At 38.4% G+C, this 21,362-nt stretch overlaps 1 protein-coding gene across 1 annotated transcript in view; it reads left to right on the top strand.

Annotated features, from left to right (window-relative positions):
- The window catches only part of LOC139465631 (uncharacterized), a 31,849-nt gene extending 14,169 nt beyond the window's left edge, over window positions 1–17,680 (top strand). Inside the window, exons 2-4 of the mRNA XM_071247337.1 lie at window positions 6,897–7,127; window positions 8,416–9,414; window positions 17,655–17,680. Of these exons, the coding sequence (XP_071103438.1) occupies window positions 6,914–7,127; window positions 8,416–9,414; window positions 17,655–17,680 (1,239 nt within the window). The 5' untranslated portion in view covers window positions 6,897–6,913. The remainder of the gene's footprint in view (window positions 1–6,896; window positions 7,128–8,415; window positions 9,415–17,654) is intronic.
- The last annotated feature ends 3,682 nt before the right edge of the window (window positions 17,681–21,362 follow it).

The following is a 21,362-nucleotide window of genomic DNA, read 5'->3' as shown; positions in this document are numbered from 1 at the left end:
CGACAAATTTTGCAATATTGCACAGACTTTAAATATATCATAATTGAGTTTACCTTTCTAAGAATGAATTATTTACTTTATTATTTATGATGATTATCATCAACAGAAATGTTTCCATTTGTATCTACCAACATTTCCCTTATGAAAATCACTCCATCCTTTCCATGAAATGTAAATTATTATAGTAAATACATAATTCATCTAATTGCTAATGGTACCGCAAAGATCCAGGGTAGAATTATAGGTTTTCTGCAACCCATGCTTGCCGTAAAAGGCTATGCTTGTTGTAAGAGGCGACAAACGGGATCGGGTGGTCAGGCTCACTGACTTGGTTGATGCACCTTATCGTATCCCAATTGCGTGGATCGATGCTCATGATGTCGGTCACTGGATTGTCTGGTCCAGACTCGATTACAGACCGCCGTCATATAGCTGGAATATTGCTTAGTGCGGCGTTAAACAAAAAAGAAAGACAACAGAAAGTAATTGCTAACGCAGTAGGTGTGTAATGTCAAAATAATATACTTTTCTAGTCTCTCTAACCAACGAACTGCCAACGTCAATGTATTGAGTCTGTTTTCAGCATCTCAAAGGGGTATGGTGGCTAGAAAGGACGAATGCCAAATAATTCCATTCATTTGGAAGATTAGTTGCCTCTAATTCAGGAACCATTGGGACTGCGAAAAGTAAGAACAAGACTATAATCTGTGCAGTTCAAGGAAATCAAACGGCTTCAGATTTTTTTGCTGATGGATGGGTCTACAAACTGTAAGAGCAGTATCGACTAGAGAGAATAGTTCTTGAAATTTGAAACATGGGAAAGGATGCCTTAAATTTAAGTAAGATTTTCAGAGCAGTCTCTTTCCAATTGTGATCACATCTTTAAAAAAATAATGGAGGCTGTCGAAGCTTGATCGGTAGGATGCACAAGCTGAACAATAGGAAACAGAATTGGAATAAACCCTTCTATCCAAGGCAGCTGTCATTCAAAGAAAGTCAGGCTGCCCTACACGAAACGTTTGCAGTTGAACCCTCTGATAAGGACTCAGATTACATAACCATTAAATGTAAGCATCACTTAATTAAATGTTTGATCAAAGAACTTTGCATTTTTGACATATCAAATAATGTCACATATTAGGTCAGTAATTTACCCTTAGAAGAAATCTGCCAAACCCATATATCAGTACAATCAACTTCTGACTCGAAATCCTGAAGACCTGTCGATTCCCCTTTTGTACTGGATGCCCAAGCTCCATAAGAGAGATATTGCTGGATCCCGAAAATGTACCACCAAATCCCTGTCTCAAAGACTAACAATGATCCTTAATACAATCAAGGAAGGGTTTTCTAAAATTCACAACAAGCATTTGAGACAAGTGGAATTAATACTATGTGGATTCTTAAAACCTCTAAAGGATTCCCTTAAAGTTTTGCAAACTCAGGAACAACCAAGTTCATTTCTATCAAAACACTTGATTTTTCAACTTTGTACATCACTCTCCCACACGACATACCTATGTAGAAAACGTTATTCCAAGATCCATGGGGCATATGTTTTTAAACTTGGTGACAGCCATAGATGTTGACATAGATGAAGTTACATCAATATCTTCAGATTCAATGAATCAAAAAAGAAAGTAAATGTTTAGTGAGAACATACTATGTGAGGGGCGGTCGGGTAGCCTAGTGGTTAAAGCGTTCGCTCGTCACGCCGAAGACCCGGGTTCGATTCCCGACATGGGTACAATGCGTGAAGCCCATTTCTGGTGTCCCCCGCCGTGATATTGCTGGAATATTGCTAAAAGCGGCGTAAAACCATACTCACTCACTCACTCACATACTATGTGAAATACTGGACAGCCTCATTGATAACATCCATGTGAAATTTGAGGAGAAGACATTAAGGCAAGAAGTAGATATACCTATGTACACTAACGTTGCTCCCCGTCTTGCTGACCTGTTTCTTTGTGCATATGTCGTGACGTTGGTAGATTAGTGGTTAAATACGTTGGATACCATTGTTCATGCGCATACCGGACGCGCATGTAACGGCGAGTATTTGTAATGCGGTTACGTCCCTTTGACTCGCGGCTAATTGTACTTTACTCATAGAAATGTAAATTTGGGCAAGAGTTACCTCCCCTGATTCATTATTTTAGGGGTATGCTGTGTTGATTGAAAATAATTTGAATGTCCTCTGGTAACTTGTTGTTTTTATTTTATAATTTTATTTTACAATGAATAAAAACATTAGGAATAAGCCAGTTTGAAAAATATCTTTGTTTCGTAAAATGCTTTTCTGCCTGATGAATCATTTTTTTTTGGAAAATGTGCTTTTTTTAAAGTCAAATGATGTGTGAAATTAAAAATGTTTTGATCTGAATTTTCATTTTTCTGTTTTGGGTCATATCAATACTGTATTATGTCTATTTAAAAACACTCATTTAATAATCAAACTTTAAAATGACCATTTTATTGGCAAAATGATTTTATCATCCGTTGCCTCTAGATGGCGCCACTTATTAAAAAAATGCCGTTGTGACTTGGGTTTTTCATTTCGTAATTTGATTCAGGACATATTTTCCTACAAAATGATACCACATTTACCAATTTCTTGAATTTTTTGTTTTTTGTATGCAACCTCTTTAACATCCATGTGAAATTTGAGGAGAAGACATTAAGGCAAGAAGTAGATATCCCTATGTACACTTACTTTGCTCCCCTTCTTGCTGACCTGTTTCTTTGTGCATGTGTCGTGACGTTGGTAGCTAAGTGGTTAAAGCGCTCTCTCGTCACGTCGAAGACCCAGATACGATTCCCAATATGGGCTCAATGCCCATTTCTAGAGTCCCCCGCCGTGATAATGCTTAAAGCGGCGTAAAACCATAGTCACTCACTCCTATTAATTGTGGAGCATCTTAACATCCCTATCAACTTTAGAGTACCTCTGAATTCCTATCAACTGCACGGTATCTCTGAATTCGTATGAACTATGACGTATCTCTACATCTCTGTCAAATGTGGAGAACATCTGAAATTCTGTCAAAAAGTAGTATCTCTGATTTGCTATCAAATGTGGATTATCTTTGAACTCCTATCAAATGTTAAGTATCCCCAGTTTCCCTATCATCTGGCGAAGTAGTTGTAGCCATTGGGATTGTTACCAGTGGAGATAATAATCAAATGCATCCTTTCATGTTAGATATTTCTCAACCTTAATATAGAAGGTACCACTTTAACTTCCGTGAAGGCAACTGTAAAGGAAATCAGTGGGTGGCTTAGGAACCTTGAAGTGTAATCCCATAGATATTGCCTTTGGTCATCGGAAAAGCGCGTTGAGTGACTTGCAATACTCTGATTTATGACGATCGTCAGGGCCGTGATCCTGTCATCGTAATTGAGGGAATGAAACCTGGAGCAAGTGATTATTTCTTGCACCCACTGCGTTTAACTGTTTAACGGATGAAAGGTCGCATGCTAAAGACTCCTTTCAGGTGCGGCCGGTAGGCTAGCCGACTGGATTAAGCGTTTGTCTGTCACGCCGACTGTCCGGTTTCGATTCCCCACATTTCTAGGACATTCGCCTGTCGAAATATTGCTTGAATTTGGCACAAAGCGGTGTGTAATCATAGTCATAGACTCACTCGTACGGGAACGCAAATCGTCAACTCATTTCAAACTCAAAACTTCATATTATCATCACAAGACTATTAAAATTCTATGCACTGGACATACAGACACACAATCACGTCACTGTATCGGGTAATTGCTAAACACAAACAAAATATACAAATCATATTGTCCCAGGTTTGTGTTTAAAAAGTGAATGTTCCCTGGACATGCCAGATATCCTGCCATGATGGGTCGGCCCGCAAGAGGAAATCAATGGTATCTCTCATCACCACCGTTAATGTACGTTTTAAATAAACTCAACTATGTAAGATCATTTTATGATTTGTTATCTTACATGTTAACGTTTAGATCGGTAGACTTTATGTCTATAGTCCAAGTCCTGTATTGATTTACAATTGACAGCTACACTTGAAAGTTGGATGTGATATTTTACAAACGTTATTGTAACGTTACCGGACTAATAACAGTCGCTGGATCACTGTAAACTTAAGGTAAGATAAAACCCAAACCATGATACTTGTATCAAATACATCACCATCGAATAACCAGTTCTTGTTTATTTCATTTTCAGCCACCATACATGGGTGAATACTGTCTTTTGCCTGGCAGTATATATTGCCAAGATCGCAAAAAATGGCGATGCCAATTCCTTGTCATTGCCGATGAACTTTATGAATATTACTTATATACATGTAGTCATTTGTTTACACCCCGAAACATATTATGTTACAAACACAATACAATGGATATTCAAAAATAAAAGCGACAGCTGGTAGCTGATAGCTCGGTTCTTTGTTGTATCATGTGTCTGACAATTGTCACATGATCTTGTATCGTGTGTCCCATCAGCACTGATAGGGCATGCATACACAGATTTCGCCTGCACAACCCGACAAACCTGCAGGATCACATTTCAAATTTGAAGCATCAGTGACAAAAATGTTGAACGATGCAGTTCCCTATTTTGACTTGTACCATAATATGATCCCGTGATTTTTTCCGAGTGAACAATTGATTTTCCTTTGGATGTGTTTGTGACGGGTGCCAACGGTGAGAAGGAGACGCTCACCTTTTCGCGAACACATGGAATCATCACTATTTGATAGTGATTCATAAACACATGCTGATGATATAGTCGGAATCGTACAGTGTACAACTGCTTTGAGCAGAGATATCGTATGAATTTGGAAAGGGTTTTGTCGCTTTTATTGTTTTATGAAATTGGTAAGTACCTCATCGAATTCTATGGATTATTCGGCAATAAAAGAACACTCAAGAGTGGTCCATGTGGTGAACATTCCAGATATTAGCATTTCGCTAGACATATTCTATTGACTACACTACTTAACATTATCTTGCTGCATATATATAGAGGTTATCACGCGAGTGTGTTTGGGGATGGTAAATATCCTGCATTAGGAATAAACATTGTATTTAGCGAGGCTTGGCGAGCTAAATACATAGTGTTTATTCCTAATACAGGATATTTACCAAACCCCAAACACACAAGCGTGATAACCTCTTTATCATATAATGTCATTCTTTAATTCTGTGCTTTAAAATCGCTTTCCCTCTCTCATAAACATTACCGAAACATTGCGAGTTTTCCTGGAATGCGCGCATTGATATTTATTACGTCACAGGGTAAGTGATGTGTCAGTCGGATAGTGACAGTAGCCAATATAGTATATAATATATACTGAAATCTGTTTCTTATACAGTGGCGAAGCAACATATACGCAAAACAACAATTGTTTTTACTTGCATTTCGCGGCAATCCATCGGTCTGTCCGCTAGAGTAGCTGCACTTTGTCAAAGGGAAGCTACTCTAACCCTAGTCTATGAAACGTCACGGCCACGTTCAGACAGTTGACAGTCGGTCTGTCCTGTCATAACGTTAAGCAGTGTAGTCAGATGTACACACAGCGACAAAACGAAACAAGGTAACAATTCAAACATATTTCGGCCAAATCCAACTATTTTAATTTGTGGAGAAGGTTTCAAGCCGCAGAGGTCTACAAGCACAGATATGTCTACTGATCCCTCGTGCCCTCGCAAAATTATCTCTACAAAGTTGCCAAAACTTATAAAATGCCTTCGCTACGTCACACTTAGACACTGATTTTCAGTATATTAGACTGTTCCTTTGATAATGATAGCAATTATCTCTGTAGTTTATCCAGATTCCCTATGGTTAATTCTAACTCGATCGCCGAATGACAAGGGCGACGCCATGTTTGTTTATAAACATTGAAAGTAGTCCCTACTTGACCTTTGATATTTGCATCTCTATCCGCATATGATCCCAACGGATATCGTTTTTATCCGTTGGCTTTATCCTGCCGAGAAACCTACCCATTATATGATAAATATATACTAGATGTTTATGGTTGCGTCCTTTTATTTACCCCAATCAGCATCGAATAACCTAAACATACTATTTCGCGCATTACGGAAATGTAATGGTGCTTAAGTTGTAGCTCTTGACAAAGGATGACAAACGATGTAATAATTCTCCCATGCTATAAACATAAGTCCCTCTTAAACGAAAATCCTCATCCAAACAACTGGCACGGATTCTCCCGCTGTCTAGAGCTCATGTCCGTAATAGGATGGCATGGTGAATCTGTCCGATGTGAAGGTTCTGATAAAGGACAAAAAAACAAACTGCCAAAGCACTCAAATTTTTATCCCGTCTTTTCATATTCTCTAATTCTGACAAACTGTTTGCCTTTCTCCTTTTTTCACATATGGCGTCCTTGTGATGTAGACCCGTGAAGATTCCGGGGTAGAATAGGCCTTCAGCAACCCATGCTTGCCGTAAAGGGCGACCATGCTTTTCGTAAGAGGCGACTAACGGGATCGGGTGGTCAGGCTCGCTGACTTGGTTGATGCACGTCATCAATCCCAATTGCGTGGATTGATGCTCATGATATTAATCATTGGATTGTCTGGTCCAGACTCAATTATTTACAGACCGCCGTCATATAGCTGTAATATTGCTGAGTGCGGCGTTAAACAACCAACCAACCAACCAACCTTATGATGTAATTTGCCGCAACTCGCTTTGCAGAGTGGCTTTCCATAGTTGTCAGGATCCACTGGTCAATCCCATGAACCTTGGTCTGTCAGCACCATTCTCGAATTCGTTGGATTTCATAATTGGCTTTCATAATGCATGAAACTGACATGCCGTTATTTCAGAGAAAGAAATCAGGGTTAAACCCAACTCACTCACTCACCCATTTTTACCTTTCCAGATGATGATCTTGACGGCATGTCGTGTCGTAGAGGAGCACCCCTCCAGCCCCACCCGGACAACTGTGCCTGGTACTTCAACTGCTCCATGACGCCAGATGCAGTGATGGAGACCTTCTACAACGGCTTTATCATGGAATGTCCATATCCTCAGCTGTTCTCAGCGGATACCATGCAGTGTGAGGACTTCGAAGATGTTGAGTGTAGAGGGAGAGAAGAACCAAAATCGCCATGTAAGTCGAAACACTCACGAGCTCTCCTATTTAATACTCACATCGAAGACAGTTAATTCCCCACACCCTGACATCGAACATAAGAGGTGTAGCAGAAAAAAAGTGGGGGTGCTTTGTCCCCAGGTTTATGTTTTAAAACAATCTTCTAAAAAATGTGTTGTGACAAAACAATTGTTCGGCTACTTACAGAGAAAATGTTTGAGTCAAAACTATCTGTCTCTGACAAAAAATCCCAGATGATTTTCTCTGAGCAGTAGGCGTTTCGGTTCGTTATTCAATTTTAATTTGAGATCAAATTATCTTTATTTACTTCTTATAAGCTATGTTCATGTAAATTCCTCTACAGTAAACTCCGGTTATAACGAACCCAATGAGACCACAAATTGTAGTTCGTAATAACCGTAATTCGTTATAAGCATATATACAGGATATATAAAGCAAATGCTTGGGACCAAAACCAGTACGTTATATCCGTCAGTTCGTCATAAGCGTGTTCGCTATAAACGTTGTTTACTAAACAATAAACTTCAAATACAGTTACCCCAATCGTGGTCCCGTACTTAGGTGTTCATAGAGAACAATGAATATATGCCGATATTACAGATAAGAGGTCTGCCGCGACCTTTTTACATAGGGCTGCAGCGAGGGAATGAAAACTGAGTTTCACTGCAACTGATGTCCATGTGTTTTTGCACCACCTTTCACAAATCTGATCAAATACAAATGTCTGGAAAACATCCATCTCATGTTTACGGAGACAAAAATAGTTCCTTGGTTCAGCTGGTAGAAGATATCTATATCTAGGGATGTCTGTAACGTGATCTCACCCTTCACCACGCTAGTGGGTTTGGCAGGTATGACAGGATTTGCTCACTCGTCACTTAACATGTGTATGTATGTGTCATTTCCATATTTCTGTACTCGTCTATAAGGGGATTAGTGAAGTGATGCAGTGGCTTGTCACTTCGAATACCCAAATTATATTCCCGAAATTAGTACACATTGTGAAATCCATTCTTGCTATTCCTGCTATGATATGGCTTGGATATGGGCAAAAGTTGCTTAAATACAAAACGTCAGCGCCAGAGAATAAACACTCTCGATCATCCTCTGAAACAGATTCCATTGGGCGTAAAAGGCAAAATAGCAGTGAAAATGATATCAATGGATCACTGAAAATCAGCGATGACACCGGGTGTTCGGGAAAATCACACCCACACTCACAAATGTGAGAGAAATATCAATATGAATACCCTAAAATGGGTTTGATTTGACGTTACTGTTTCAGGTGACTACCGCGCCAATCATTGTCATGAGACCTCACATTGCATTCCATGCTGGGTACGTTATGCCAGTTGCCTAGGCCAGGACGATGGACTGAACGCATGGCCAGAACTGGAATGGAAGCCTTTCTTCGTGGAGTGCTACCAGGAGAGAACTGTGTTCCAGGGCATTTGTGAAAAGAGTGCCGTCTTCTCCCCGCTCACCCGAGCATGCGAGACTCCATACAGCATCCCACGACAACATGGTGGATGGAGGCCCAGCTGCGAAGGACGAAGAGACAATGTCTACGCCGACGAATACGGTAGATGCGACGTGTACTACGCCTGCAAAGGAGAAATGTTTACGGGATTTTTCAGATGCGACTCCGAACAGCTTTTCAATCCAATAACAAAGAGATGTGAAGATTCGGAGTATGTCCCCTACCCTTGTGGCAACCTTGACATGCCCAATGTCTGCAAGGACAGACAAGATGGACTCTTTCTTGACGCCTTTGGAAGATGCACACACTACCTAGAATGTACAAGAAACAAACTGGCTGGTGTATCCATGTGCCCGAATGGAATTTTCAACCCTGAGAAGCGTATATGCGACGTATCTGGAGACATTGTCAAACCCTGCGGGAACAAAACAAACCCATGCCTACGTTTAGAAGATGGCTACCATCCTTCTCCAGACGCGTCATGTCATAGTTACATACAGTGTGATAGAGGGTTCTTTGTCGCTAAATTTCAGTGTGAAAATAACTTAGTCTATAATGAAGCTCTCAAAATATGTGATGATGTTGGTAGTACGTCGCCCCCTTGTGGCATCGCGCCACCGTGCAACAGTAAAACCGATGGCTTATATCCAGCGCTCAACAAAGGACTTCAGTATTTCTACGAGTGTAAGAACAATGCCTTCATCACCTACAGACAGTGTAATCTGGACCAAGGGGGACTTCTCTTCAGTCCTAAGATGACAAGATGTGACCTACCTGCCAGCGTGTGTCAAGACTTATACCAAGGTATGGTTGTAGTTTTCTTGTTGGTATTGGGGGTGGGGGTCCATGATAGACTCTCCGATCCGGGCAAAAGGAAGCATACTTTTGAAAATTGGATTTTACACACAAAACAACACAAAAGCTATCAAGAAGTTACTAAGCTGAAACAGATGCCGAAACACCGAAAACAAAACACAACAATGATACCCGTGTGAATAATTGAATAACCATTCCGTATTTGTTTCAGTTTTAGCCACCACCAATTTTGAGTTTCCACCTTCCTTTGCCCTGCAGTTTATATAATAAAATATGTCTCAGCGGACTTTAATGACTCAAATTTGCTTGGATTGCCAACTGCCCCGAGCATAATCCCCCTTTAAGCTTACAAGCCAAATAACAATTTTAACATATATCCTGGGGCATGTAATTCTATCGCATAAACCAAAAACAACATGTACGATTTCAAGACTGATATTAGTTCTTAGACCACTTATAACGGTTCAATCGTTCCCTCGTCACACCTTATTCCCCATATTGATGCAGTATGTCTAAACCATTCCTGTCTGTTAAACGCAGTGTACAATAACACCCACATGCTATAAATCCCAAAGACAGGTACTTTGACAGTTTGCACAAAAAATACTCCAAGGGATTAAAAAAAGTTGTACTAATGACAGTCATCACACCACAGTAAACAACAGTGAGAAAATAAGTCCGTTATCATGACAGAAGCTAAAGCGAGTGTGGGCGTCAGCTTAATCAGGGAGACAAGTACAGGGGTGATGGGGCACTATCTAAATGAGTGAGTAAGTGAATGCGAACGTGATCGTGTGTTTGCGTGTGTGAGCAAGTGAATGCGTGAGTATGTTGGCGAGTGTGTGGGAGTGATCGAGTGAGTGAGTGAGTTAACAAATACAATAAAAGTTTAAGATAACAAATATCTAAGTCAAATGTGGCATTCAATGGTAAACTAGTAATTAGTCAAATCAAGTCTAAATTGAAATCTGTCAAGTATGGGTAGTTACTAAAAGTTTAAATAATTGAGGTATTAAAAACAGCCTCAAAAGCCCAGACGGTGAATAGATAAAAACATGCTCTTTACTTCAAACAAAACTTGGTGACAATGATCAGTGTAAGGATACGAATATAACTATTGATCAAAGTAAAACATAATGCATGTTATATATCCATGTGTGTAACATACGTATTGCCGCGACAAGACTGTCTTTGTTTTAAGTGAAATGTCATATGATATGTTTATAATAGAGTATACATGAACATAGTGAAATATGGAATCTGACATATGTCTGCCCATTTATTGCCTCAAAGAAAAGGAAATGTCTGTCGCCAAAATGCCTCGTTACGTATCGTTTCAGTCGGGAAACAGCTTTCGAGACACATTTTGTTTCTTCAGAGATCAACGATATTTAAGCTATATCACGATGGATTGTAAATATTCGAGTCTGGATCAGGCAAACCAGGGATTGAAAGCAAGAACAACGACCCATAACACCACGGCGACGCACAATAAGTACAAACAGAGACCCTTTGCTTCCCGATCCCTGTTGAAGCTCCTATGAAAGTATACTTATTGGGATCTTGTTTGACTCGGAATAAACCCCACATATAGATTGCCCACACTCTATGGTTCGAACCTTTGTACCACACGCCAAACACTTATCCATTCTCCACCAAATGGTCATGTAACGTTATAAATAGAAGCTACAAGATACATTGTCACAGCCCGTATCAAGACAATATCCTTGTCCATAGTTTTGACAGTTTTGACCACATATCGTGTAGCTGCTACGTTTTGTGTTACAGGGCACATCTGGTTTCCAGGCCGTCCATAATCACCAACCCCAAACCTAACATGATTTTAGGTTGCCACCTGTGTAAATTTGTCGCGTTTCTTTATTAAAAAAAAAACAGTCAATATCTTCATTTCAAATCAGGCTTTTTTTCTGACAAACTACACATTACCGCTTTTCGAAGAATGGACATAAACGACCTACCTAAACGTACCATATGTTAGGGATGAATTGAAACAGGAGACATTCATATTTATTTTGACGTAATCCAAAGTAGATATTAAATACATTTTTCTTGTTTTCTTAAATAATTAGTTACAGATATGGAGCGACCACATCTTAATCCTATACAATTATATGCTCTCACATTTGTTAAAAAAAGAAATAACCTTGATAGGTGTGTTGGGAAAAATAAGTTTTTCCTTTACCTTATTTTCCGAGCAACATCAACCAATCTATTCATGTACACTATTAACACAATAGTACTGACGCTTTGCTATTATCCACAAACAAACGATTAAGTTTTGGAACTATTTCTGAACAACAGTCATTAAAAAAAACCTATCGCATAATCAGGATACAGAAGAAAACATTGAATGCAAATGATCTTACACTCAATTATACAGAATATATATATATGTGTATGTATATATATATGTATAGACTGATGCAGCTAGAGATAATGTTTTGTCTTGCAAAGAACATATTCAAAAGCATAAATGTGTAGGGTAAAACTTGTGAGAATCACTGTTGTGGCGTCGAGGGATAATGATATTGGTTTTTATGGTTACAGAATGCCGATTCCATCACGTTTATCAGCTATTGAAACGGTATTACATAGTCAGTCCGACAGTTGGTTCTCATAAAAATTCTCATAAAGCTAGTAAAACTATGCTATGCTCTTAAGAAGTATACACATTGTATAATTATGATCCTGATACATTGATACACTGATACATCTAAACACTGATACACTGATACACTGGTTCATTGATACTTTGATACACCGATATATTGATAAACACTGCCAAACGTTTGTATGCTACAACCTCGATTGTGTACATGGATTACTAAGCGAGTCCTTGTTGGGTCCTGTTTGTTTATGATAAGGTATTTGAAAAAAAACATTCATTCATTCATTCATTCATTCATTCATTTAATATATATTTATCCAAAATGAGAAGAACTTTGTCCAAGGGATAATTTTGAGAGATACAAAGTGAAAGGTCAACATGTTCTCACCCACACGTTTAAAACACAAATTCTCTAAAGCTCCGTTCTGAATTTAAACTCTGTCAACCTGTTGCCATTTTATAGTTAAATCAATATCGGTGGGCGAAGTTTAAATGCGCTTCTTGTGTGAAATCGCCATGTCTTTCTTTTATCAGGACAAAAAGAAAGTGTCATTCGTTTAATAAACTGATCTGGAAACTCTGAGACAAGAAACACACCAGGTGGTGTCACGTGGTAGCAACTGTAACGAGCTTGTGCAGTTTGTCGGGGGCCCTGAGGTCAGCACTGGGGGTAGGTGTACTGGAGACTGCACTCGGGAACTTTATTCCTGGCAGTTTATATGGACTCGACCCTACACACACCGAAATAAACGCGACAAAGTCCACTGTACGATTCCGATTACTAGTATTTCAATAAGCATGTTCTCGTGTGTATGAATAATTAGCAAATAGTGATAACTATCAAATCGCGAAAAGCGTATCCTGCCCCACAGGTTGCACCCGTCACAGACACATGCAAAGGCTAGTCAAGTGCTCACCTGAACAAACACGGGAACATGTAAGTCAAGGTATGGAATTGCATCGGTTTTCATTTTGGAAATGTCCTCACATGTCCACCATAAAACCCGGTGCAAGCTCTCCTGAGGCCTTAACGTTGTAAGCCGGATCAAACAACATATATGCAAGAGTCGTATGACGAGCTTTTAAATCTTTAGGCAGGAGAATTTAAATATCTGTATCAGTTCATCCATCTATACCTGGGTACCCGGAAGAACGAAAACAAAATACAAAAACTTTCGGCTGTATATATGAGCCTTAACCCTGAAACTAATTCAATTCCATCTAAATGTACATCGGTCCGTTGACAAAGTAATACTGTCCGGCGTTTGGAGCATACCCCTCTATGGAATGGAGTTATACTTATACATAATATTTTTGTTGGATATGTGTAAGATTACGACCAGGTGATTGATCCTTCAAGCTTTTTAGTGTAATGTCAATGACATCAAATACTTTCCTTATTTATGTAGAGATAGGGATCAATTCACTGTATGCGTAATATGACAAGGAACATTCTGAACGAACATGAAGTAGTTAGCGTCAACATCAATTTTCAAAACTGGTTACAGGGGCATTAAAACCTGCTAAATAGAACAAAAACAATATATCACAATTTTTCAAATCAAGTTTACATTCTTGTTTCAAATATGAAACTTCATGATCAATGCCAGAGCATAACCAGTCTCGATTATCCACCGAACCCGATTCCATTGGGTGTAAAAAACAAACTAATTGAAAATTAAAAAAACACATTATATTTCAATTATTAAATCTTTAAAACACATTTCAGCTTTCTATTTATTAGAATAATCTATTTAGGGTTGAGGGTAGTCAGATTGATATCAACTTCTGGGCAAATAAAGTATACACTTGAAAGTTGAATTTGAAATTGCGACCCCCATGTTGTCCTTTGAGACGAGATACTCGTTGATATGATGTATGTACATCATCGTCGAGTAACCATTTCTTGTTTGTTTCATTGTTAACCACCATCAAACATGGTGTATGTTTTCCTTTGCCCGACAGTTTATCATAGACAGGCACTAAAAAATACTTGATACACTCATCAAGGTCAGCCTTTTCTGTTCATATGAACACATTAACGCTTTACGATCCGGGTTGACGGTTTGTCAGAGAGCAATTGACAAGTCGACTTATGAATGCAGTCATTCAACAGGTTGCATTGATCTTGAGTGTCAGTTCCTGTTGCGATGAGCTCAAGTCTTTCATCGATATTCCAGAGACACCATCTTCTCTGTAATTGTTGTATCGTCCAATCTTCTACGAACCATACTTTGTTAGCAAGCTTGGGAGGCACGACGACTCTCATAGGAGAAGATCCTCTCGAATCGACCAGTTTCAGTGAAAGTAATTTAATCTGAATCAATAGGTTTAAGGATATTTAGGTTAAAAGAGTTAGTCACGATCCTTCTTTAATTCTATTGACGTCCTCGAGCTTGAGATTTATCACCAATAATTATTTTTTCTCAAATTATTCATTTACCGTCCGAGGTTAAACCCGATTCAGTTCCTAAACCTTGCTTCCTCCTGTGGTTCTTAAAGGGCTGGATCCTGCACAGAGACGCAGTGGATAACTAGCAGTCTCAGTTATCGTTCATACTGATTATTCAGTGTGATATTGTTGATACATCTTAGAACTGTACATTGGTTCTGGGAATAAAATACATTTTATATGGCGTGATGTTTGTGAAAAATAAATAATAAAATTGTATCGATTTTTCAAAACCAAATCTTGACCCTCCAAGACCAGACATAGAGGTATTTCGTACCTTCTCTATACTCCAGCATAGACATCTGTAGTGGTAAGAACGTTTTAATAATTATATTAGGGGCCCTGTATCTGTGTAGTCAGTTCCCATAGTTAAGGTGCTGAAACCTAAATATTGATTTCGTTTTGGATCAATATATCACCATGTAACTGTGAAGCGATTCGGAGTATGTTTCAAAACTGTCCTGATTTTAACCCGCGAATCATGCTGAGAAAATGATCCTGTTGTCGCAAGACAGAAATTCATCTAAGAATGTGACTTGTTTTGCACTCCTACATGATTAGCTGCCTGACTGGTACTCTCGTGTTTTGTACACAGACTACATATATCCGTCTATAATGACTTCTCTGTCATCAGCTGGTTATTGATAACCTTCCGGGCGAACTATGCCCCGTCTTGTCACTCATATTCCCCACTCAGTATGCAAGCGCATCCGTTTATGACAGATGACTGTCCAGCGATTCAGATAGGAACTAGTTGATAAGCCACACTGTGTACTCCGAGGTTATCCACATAATCCTACTCAAGGGTTGTCTCAACGTGATTTTCCCAGGCGTCGTAGAGTTGTGGCCCTTAGGTGGGTCAGGATGTGCTGGTGGATGCAAACCTCAGATTTTCTTATTACAATCCTTGAAACTGGGTTTCACCAAAGTGGATAGTACCGAGTCATAGCGCCGAGAATAGCGTTAGTCTCACATTAAACTGATATGTCGTGGTGGTAATGAAATATTGCTCAAATCAGCGTAAAACGTACCAATTTGCTACTCTGGGGCGGTGGGATAACCTTGTGTTTAAAGCGTTCGCTCGTGACGCTGAAGAACCGAGTTCGATTCCCTACATTGATAAAATGTGTGGAGATCATTTAAGGTGTCCCCCGCCTTGAATTTGCTGGAATAGTTGATAAAAGCGGCATAAAATAATATTCACTCAATCATTTTCTTTACTTATGCTCTTGCTCTCGTTAAAGTTGTCAATGCTTACGACTTACCTTATCTTTCGCTTTGCTGATTCAGATTCAGATTCAGATGTTTGTTCTCATACAACCACAAGCGTATACAGAAAAGTACAACATGTGACATTAACATGAAATAACAAAAGATAGATACTGATTTTAACCAGCCCTTCCACATATAATTCTGACACGCTATACATTTGTTAATGAAATACAATTCAAACGCGGCGTAAAACTGTAATCGCTTCGATCATATGTCGGCATTATAAGTTGGCATTTAATTCAGTTAAGGGCAATCCTTTTTTCCTTCGTCATCTTTCGACTTCATTTCAGTGCACTATTACTTGCTGTAATGCCATGTGTATATTTATGAACATGTCGAAACCATGACATGATTAGACTCTGCTGTAAATCACAGATATAAAGTGTCGGGCAAAAGAAAGTATACATCATGTTTCAAGGTGGCAAAACATGAAACAAACGAGAAATAGTTATTCGATGGTGATGTATTCGATACCAGTATCATTGTTTTCACCTTACTTTTGAAGTGTTTCTGCAACTGTATTCAACCCTGTAACATTTTGATAACGTTTGTAATGCTTTACTCAAAGCCGATTGTCAATTTTATACTTTCTTTTGCCTGGCAGTTTTCCATCCTATATTCAAAATCCAAGCAGGTGGTATACCAGCCAAGAACCTCTCATGAACCAGACAGTTGAGTGAAAGAGTGCATAGGGTTTAACAAGGCCTTCAGGATCCCTTGGCTCAACCTACACGTGTCTCCCGTGTTAAATCCACTGGGAGAACCCAATGACGAAGAACAGGACTAATCAATAACTTAATTCACGGAACAAGCGTCACTAAAGCATACTGCAGGCGCTTTTAGTGTCTCGCATTTTAACACGTGAGAATTGAGATTACTATAATCTTTAGGTCTCAGGGTCTCCGGCAGGCGATGGTTGTTTTTCTGCAATTTATAAGATGTATAAGTCCAATAATTATCTTTTGATAAAAAATACCAACGTGCTTTAGCCGAATGAAATTAGTTTGTGTTTAATGGTTTAAACTACAATATTCGATAAAGTACGTTTCCTTGTATGTAGCATGTCTCATACGAACAAGGATGCGTTAGTAGTAGGCATAATGATTGCACATCTCTGATCACTCGTGAGGCTCCTGTTTCAAATCCTTTGGGAGAACTAGAAGACGAACAACAGGAAAGGTGCTACACAAAATAGTGTTGTTGCAGCAATGGTTTGTCTCTATACTTGATAGTTTACAATTTTTTAGAATATTTCGACTCAGAATATGCATCGTACAGTCCTGTTAAAACATACTTCGATATGGCTGAAATATTGCCAATGTGACGTAACTCACTCACTCACTAAAACATACCTCATGTGAATACTTACTTCCAACATAATTTGCAAAATATGCTTTGCTCTAACCCCCGTTCTGGTTCATGTCCTTGTGAATTCTACGGATGAAAGGGTTGAATAGTATAAAAGCACTCAATGACATTAATATGTTTCGCTTTTATGCTTGGTAAACCGTTATAAGATGTACACATTATATGGATAAACATAAATAGCCGGGCATTTGAAAATTGGATTTGACCAAAATGTTACATGAATTATCAAAACGTTACTGCAACAAGTCTCCGAAACACTGCAAACGTAAGGTCCAAAACGCCACTATGACACCTGTATGAAATGCATCACAATCGAATAACCATATCCTGTTTGTTTCATTTTTAGCCACTATCAAATACTATTATTTTTGGACGGCAGTTTATATTTTACATGGATAATAAATTATATGGATGGGTATATGTTCAAATGGATATTTAGATATTATATTGGTAATTGTATGTTTATATGAATAATTGTATGTATAAATGATTAATTATGTGTTTCAGCTGAACTCAAACAGAGATGTTTCTAAGCATCAGCGCCGTTGTTATTCTCGACATCGTCGACTAAAGACAATCTACAATCAAGACTGGCTTTGGATTCAACACACTCAGATGGATGAAACGTCTTATATAATTAGAGCGTTGGTTAATTGAGTGCCCTTGATATTAAGGCTGAATGTATTTGAATTAGATCGAGTGAGGATCCTTGTATGTCATTACCGGTACATTAACCCTGTGTGGAAAGATGTGATGTTCATGATTGATGTTTATGCAGCCACTCAGAAAGAATTGGTGTTGTCTCGCAATAATTTCACGAGAGTACGAACGTTTTCCTTCTCTTAATCCTTCGATAAGGGATTACAGTTTCAGATGGTTGTATTTAATACGCCAAGGTGACATTATGGTTTTTGTTCTGATCCCCGAATGATCCTAAAGAGACCTGACAATAATCTTAAAATATTTTCTGGCATGCTAAAGTCGGTTCCAGATCTGGAGGTATTTTCCGTTTTGAAGCTATACTGTTTTATGTAACCCGATATGACACCGAGCAAGTTGTTCGCGAATATATATTTACATTCGTTTGGTACAATTTGAACTCAGTTTGAAGTGGTTGAGAAATCGAAATTTAAAATCAAAGAAATTTGAGGAATTTAGATAAAATTCAATTTAAGCCTTCCGACCCATTATTCTTGAGGTCATCAGAAGAAGAAAGGTGTTCTCATATAAGGCCATCAAATATTTGTCAGAAATAGCTTATTTTGAAAGCGTTAAGGTGACAAAGTTATGTTAAAGGTTTAGGCACTAGGGAGAAATCAGTGATAGGAAATTCAGTTCACGCAGGAGACTAATCAGTCTCGAATATCTGAATTTAGCGACGTATCATATTTAGCAAATTCCCCTTAATGTCTGCCATGGAATTTCTGAAATGACATAACTAGGCTGTTAATTGCGAAACCGTGATTAGAAAGCTTAGTTGTAGGCAAAATATTAAGATACTCTTTTGTTAAAATCCGAACAAAATTGATAGTGAAAGAAAAACTTTAAAAACAAATATTTACCGGAAAATAGACCAAGACGTATTGATGTCTTTGGCCGACTGTTTTAACGTATCCACACAACCAAAAACATTTAAAACGTTTCATAACCTAATGAATGGATACCTTTTATGAGTATTACTTTATTTGTGTTCTGATACAAAGCTATTTGGAACACCAACGTGCAATGTAGTTTCTAGTTGTATATATGTGATTGGTCTTTTTCAGGTTTTGTTGTATTATATATATATGTACTCAGTGCAATCAGATCTGTCTAATATATGTAAAATATTACCATGTATTATATTATACTTTTATACTGTATATGCAAAATATCGGTATCTACTGTTTTTATCTACACCATCTATGACATGTTGAAATGTAAAGAGCAATGCTTTCTTAATAGAAGATACATCAGAATACAACCTCTGTCTTGGCCTCTGACTATTTGTACTGTCAGTCATTTTGTTTAAATAACTATCATTATTAATATCGTTTGTAAATATACGTTATTTTGTAAATAGTATCCTACATTTGTTCGTATGTATTTCCTACTGATGTCAATAGAATATACTTTGTGCACATCATCGACTTGTTTGTTGTAATGTTTGAATAATAATTTATATTTAAGGACATATGCTTACTGCAATGGTCATTCATAAAACAGGAAATGGATGATAGCCTCGTCACAGCGTAGTTAAGCTTACATCATCAGCATTGTGACGTTACGCCGTTGACGCCATATGCGAATTCTTGGTCTTCCATCACAGTCAGTTTGCCAAGTAATCCCAAATTTGTGTTCAATCTGTCATTACAACTCCCCAAATCCCGACCCTGACTCGCCAAAATTACTTTGGTGATACACATCTACATAAACTAATGTAATAACCTACTTTTAGAATAGGTCCCCCGCAACGTCTTCTTGTCAAAAGAATGATTACCAACGTCACAAAGCTGATAATTACCGAGTGCGACGTGAGACAACAAACGCATATTAAGTCACACAATGTCCATTTATATGTTTTTGTCATTACACAGCGTGTCATTGTCAAATTATTGACGTCACCAAACATCACCACTGTTGGTGGACATTATTTTCATTTAGTGATTTGACATTAATCAATTTGGTCGTTTGGTCGTTAATGAAATGTTACATGTACATTAAGTAAAAATAGGATTCTGTTTTTTAGTTTTTTTTTGTCTACATACATTCGTACAGAATGCTGTTATTAAAGTTTGGAGAGATTAGGTTTCTAGTGACTCAATATTGCATTTTGTTTGTTTCTCTCTCATTTCTTAATATATATACTATAATATATATATAGTATTACAAACAAACACAAACATACATAAACAAACACCAAAAACTCAAAGGCCGGAAGGTTGTGCGATATAGCAAGAACGAAGAAGACATAATTTTGGAAAAGAGGAGAGCGAAAAATATTACCTACTACTCAAAAGAAGTTGAAAGACACATTTGTTTCTTTATGACTATTGCTATTAAATCTGTCATGTCAATTTGGGATCTAGTTATTATCAGCAGCCTTTGTCAAATGCATCGATATGTTTTATATATCATTTGTTCTTATATTCTGTATTTCCACATCGATCACAGAGAAGATATTACCGAGAAAAATGTTGGGTTATTCACAATAGCAATAAAAAATGCTTGTGGAAAATGTACAAAAGCCATGTTTACATTATTAAAGATATAGTACAGGAGACAAGCTAAAAAGGTTTTGTTCAACACCTACTAACTATATCAAAGTTTGGTTTGGTCTTGGAGTGTCTACGAGACATTTCATTACTACCTAATATGGTAGGTTAAAAAACTAGAGGCAGTCTAGATAATGCAAGGTACCTATTGTAAATACTAGGTTTATTTTATAAATATATCTGCATGGTGGGATGGAAACATATTTTCTAATAACGACATTTGGCGAAATAACCATCCTAAAACCAGTATGGTACATGCCTATTAAAGCAAATGATTGCTTTGATATTGGTTTCATTCACACATAAAACTGAGCATGACAAGCAAACCGATTTGGTTATTGTGACTGCATTTGAGTGACCAGCGGTATCTTGATGACATTTTGTGTCCTCTCGTTGTTCCAATCGTATCAGTATCTGATAGAATTATTGAACTGCAATATGACAAAATCAGACCACATCGTGCCCAGGTCATTGCCGATATCCTCCGACGGACATGTCCTCAATAGAGCATCTGCAGGATGTTCTCTGGCAGGGACCTAGCACCCACCGACGTGCCCCAGCTCGGGGCAGCTCTTCAAGCGGATTGGTGTGAGTGAGTGAGTGAGTGAGTGAGTGAGCTTTTAACAGTATTCCAGTTATATCACGGCGTGTCAGCTTAATGTGGGAGGAAAGCCCGAAGTGATGCAGGTCTTAGACGTTTACCACTTCGGTGAAACCCACGAGCACGGGTATGGTGCTGACAAACCTAGAAACATAATCGGGGCGAACCGGGATTCGAACCCACAATCATAGGTTTCTGGCGTGCCGAAGGGACGCCTTCGGGACGCCTTAGGGACTGGGCCAACCGCGCCCCTCTGATTGCTGTGCAATATCAAGGGCAACATACACAAGTGGTCATGTTTGTATCACCCAACACAGTGGACACACCAGATATATTGATCTACACGCCCGAAATTAATTT

The sequence above is a fragment of the Haliotis cracherodii genome, unplaced genomic scaffold (genome assembly GCF_022045235.1).
Source record: "Haliotis cracherodii isolate W230 unplaced genomic scaffold, xgHalCrac1.p SCAF_1, whole genome shotgun sequence".
NCBI lineage: Eukaryota > Metazoa > Mollusca > Gastropoda > Lepetellida > Haliotidae > Haliotis > Haliotis cracherodii.
The sequence above is the reverse complement of the archived record's forward strand: the minus strand, read 5'-3'. Positions and strand labels throughout refer to the sequence as shown.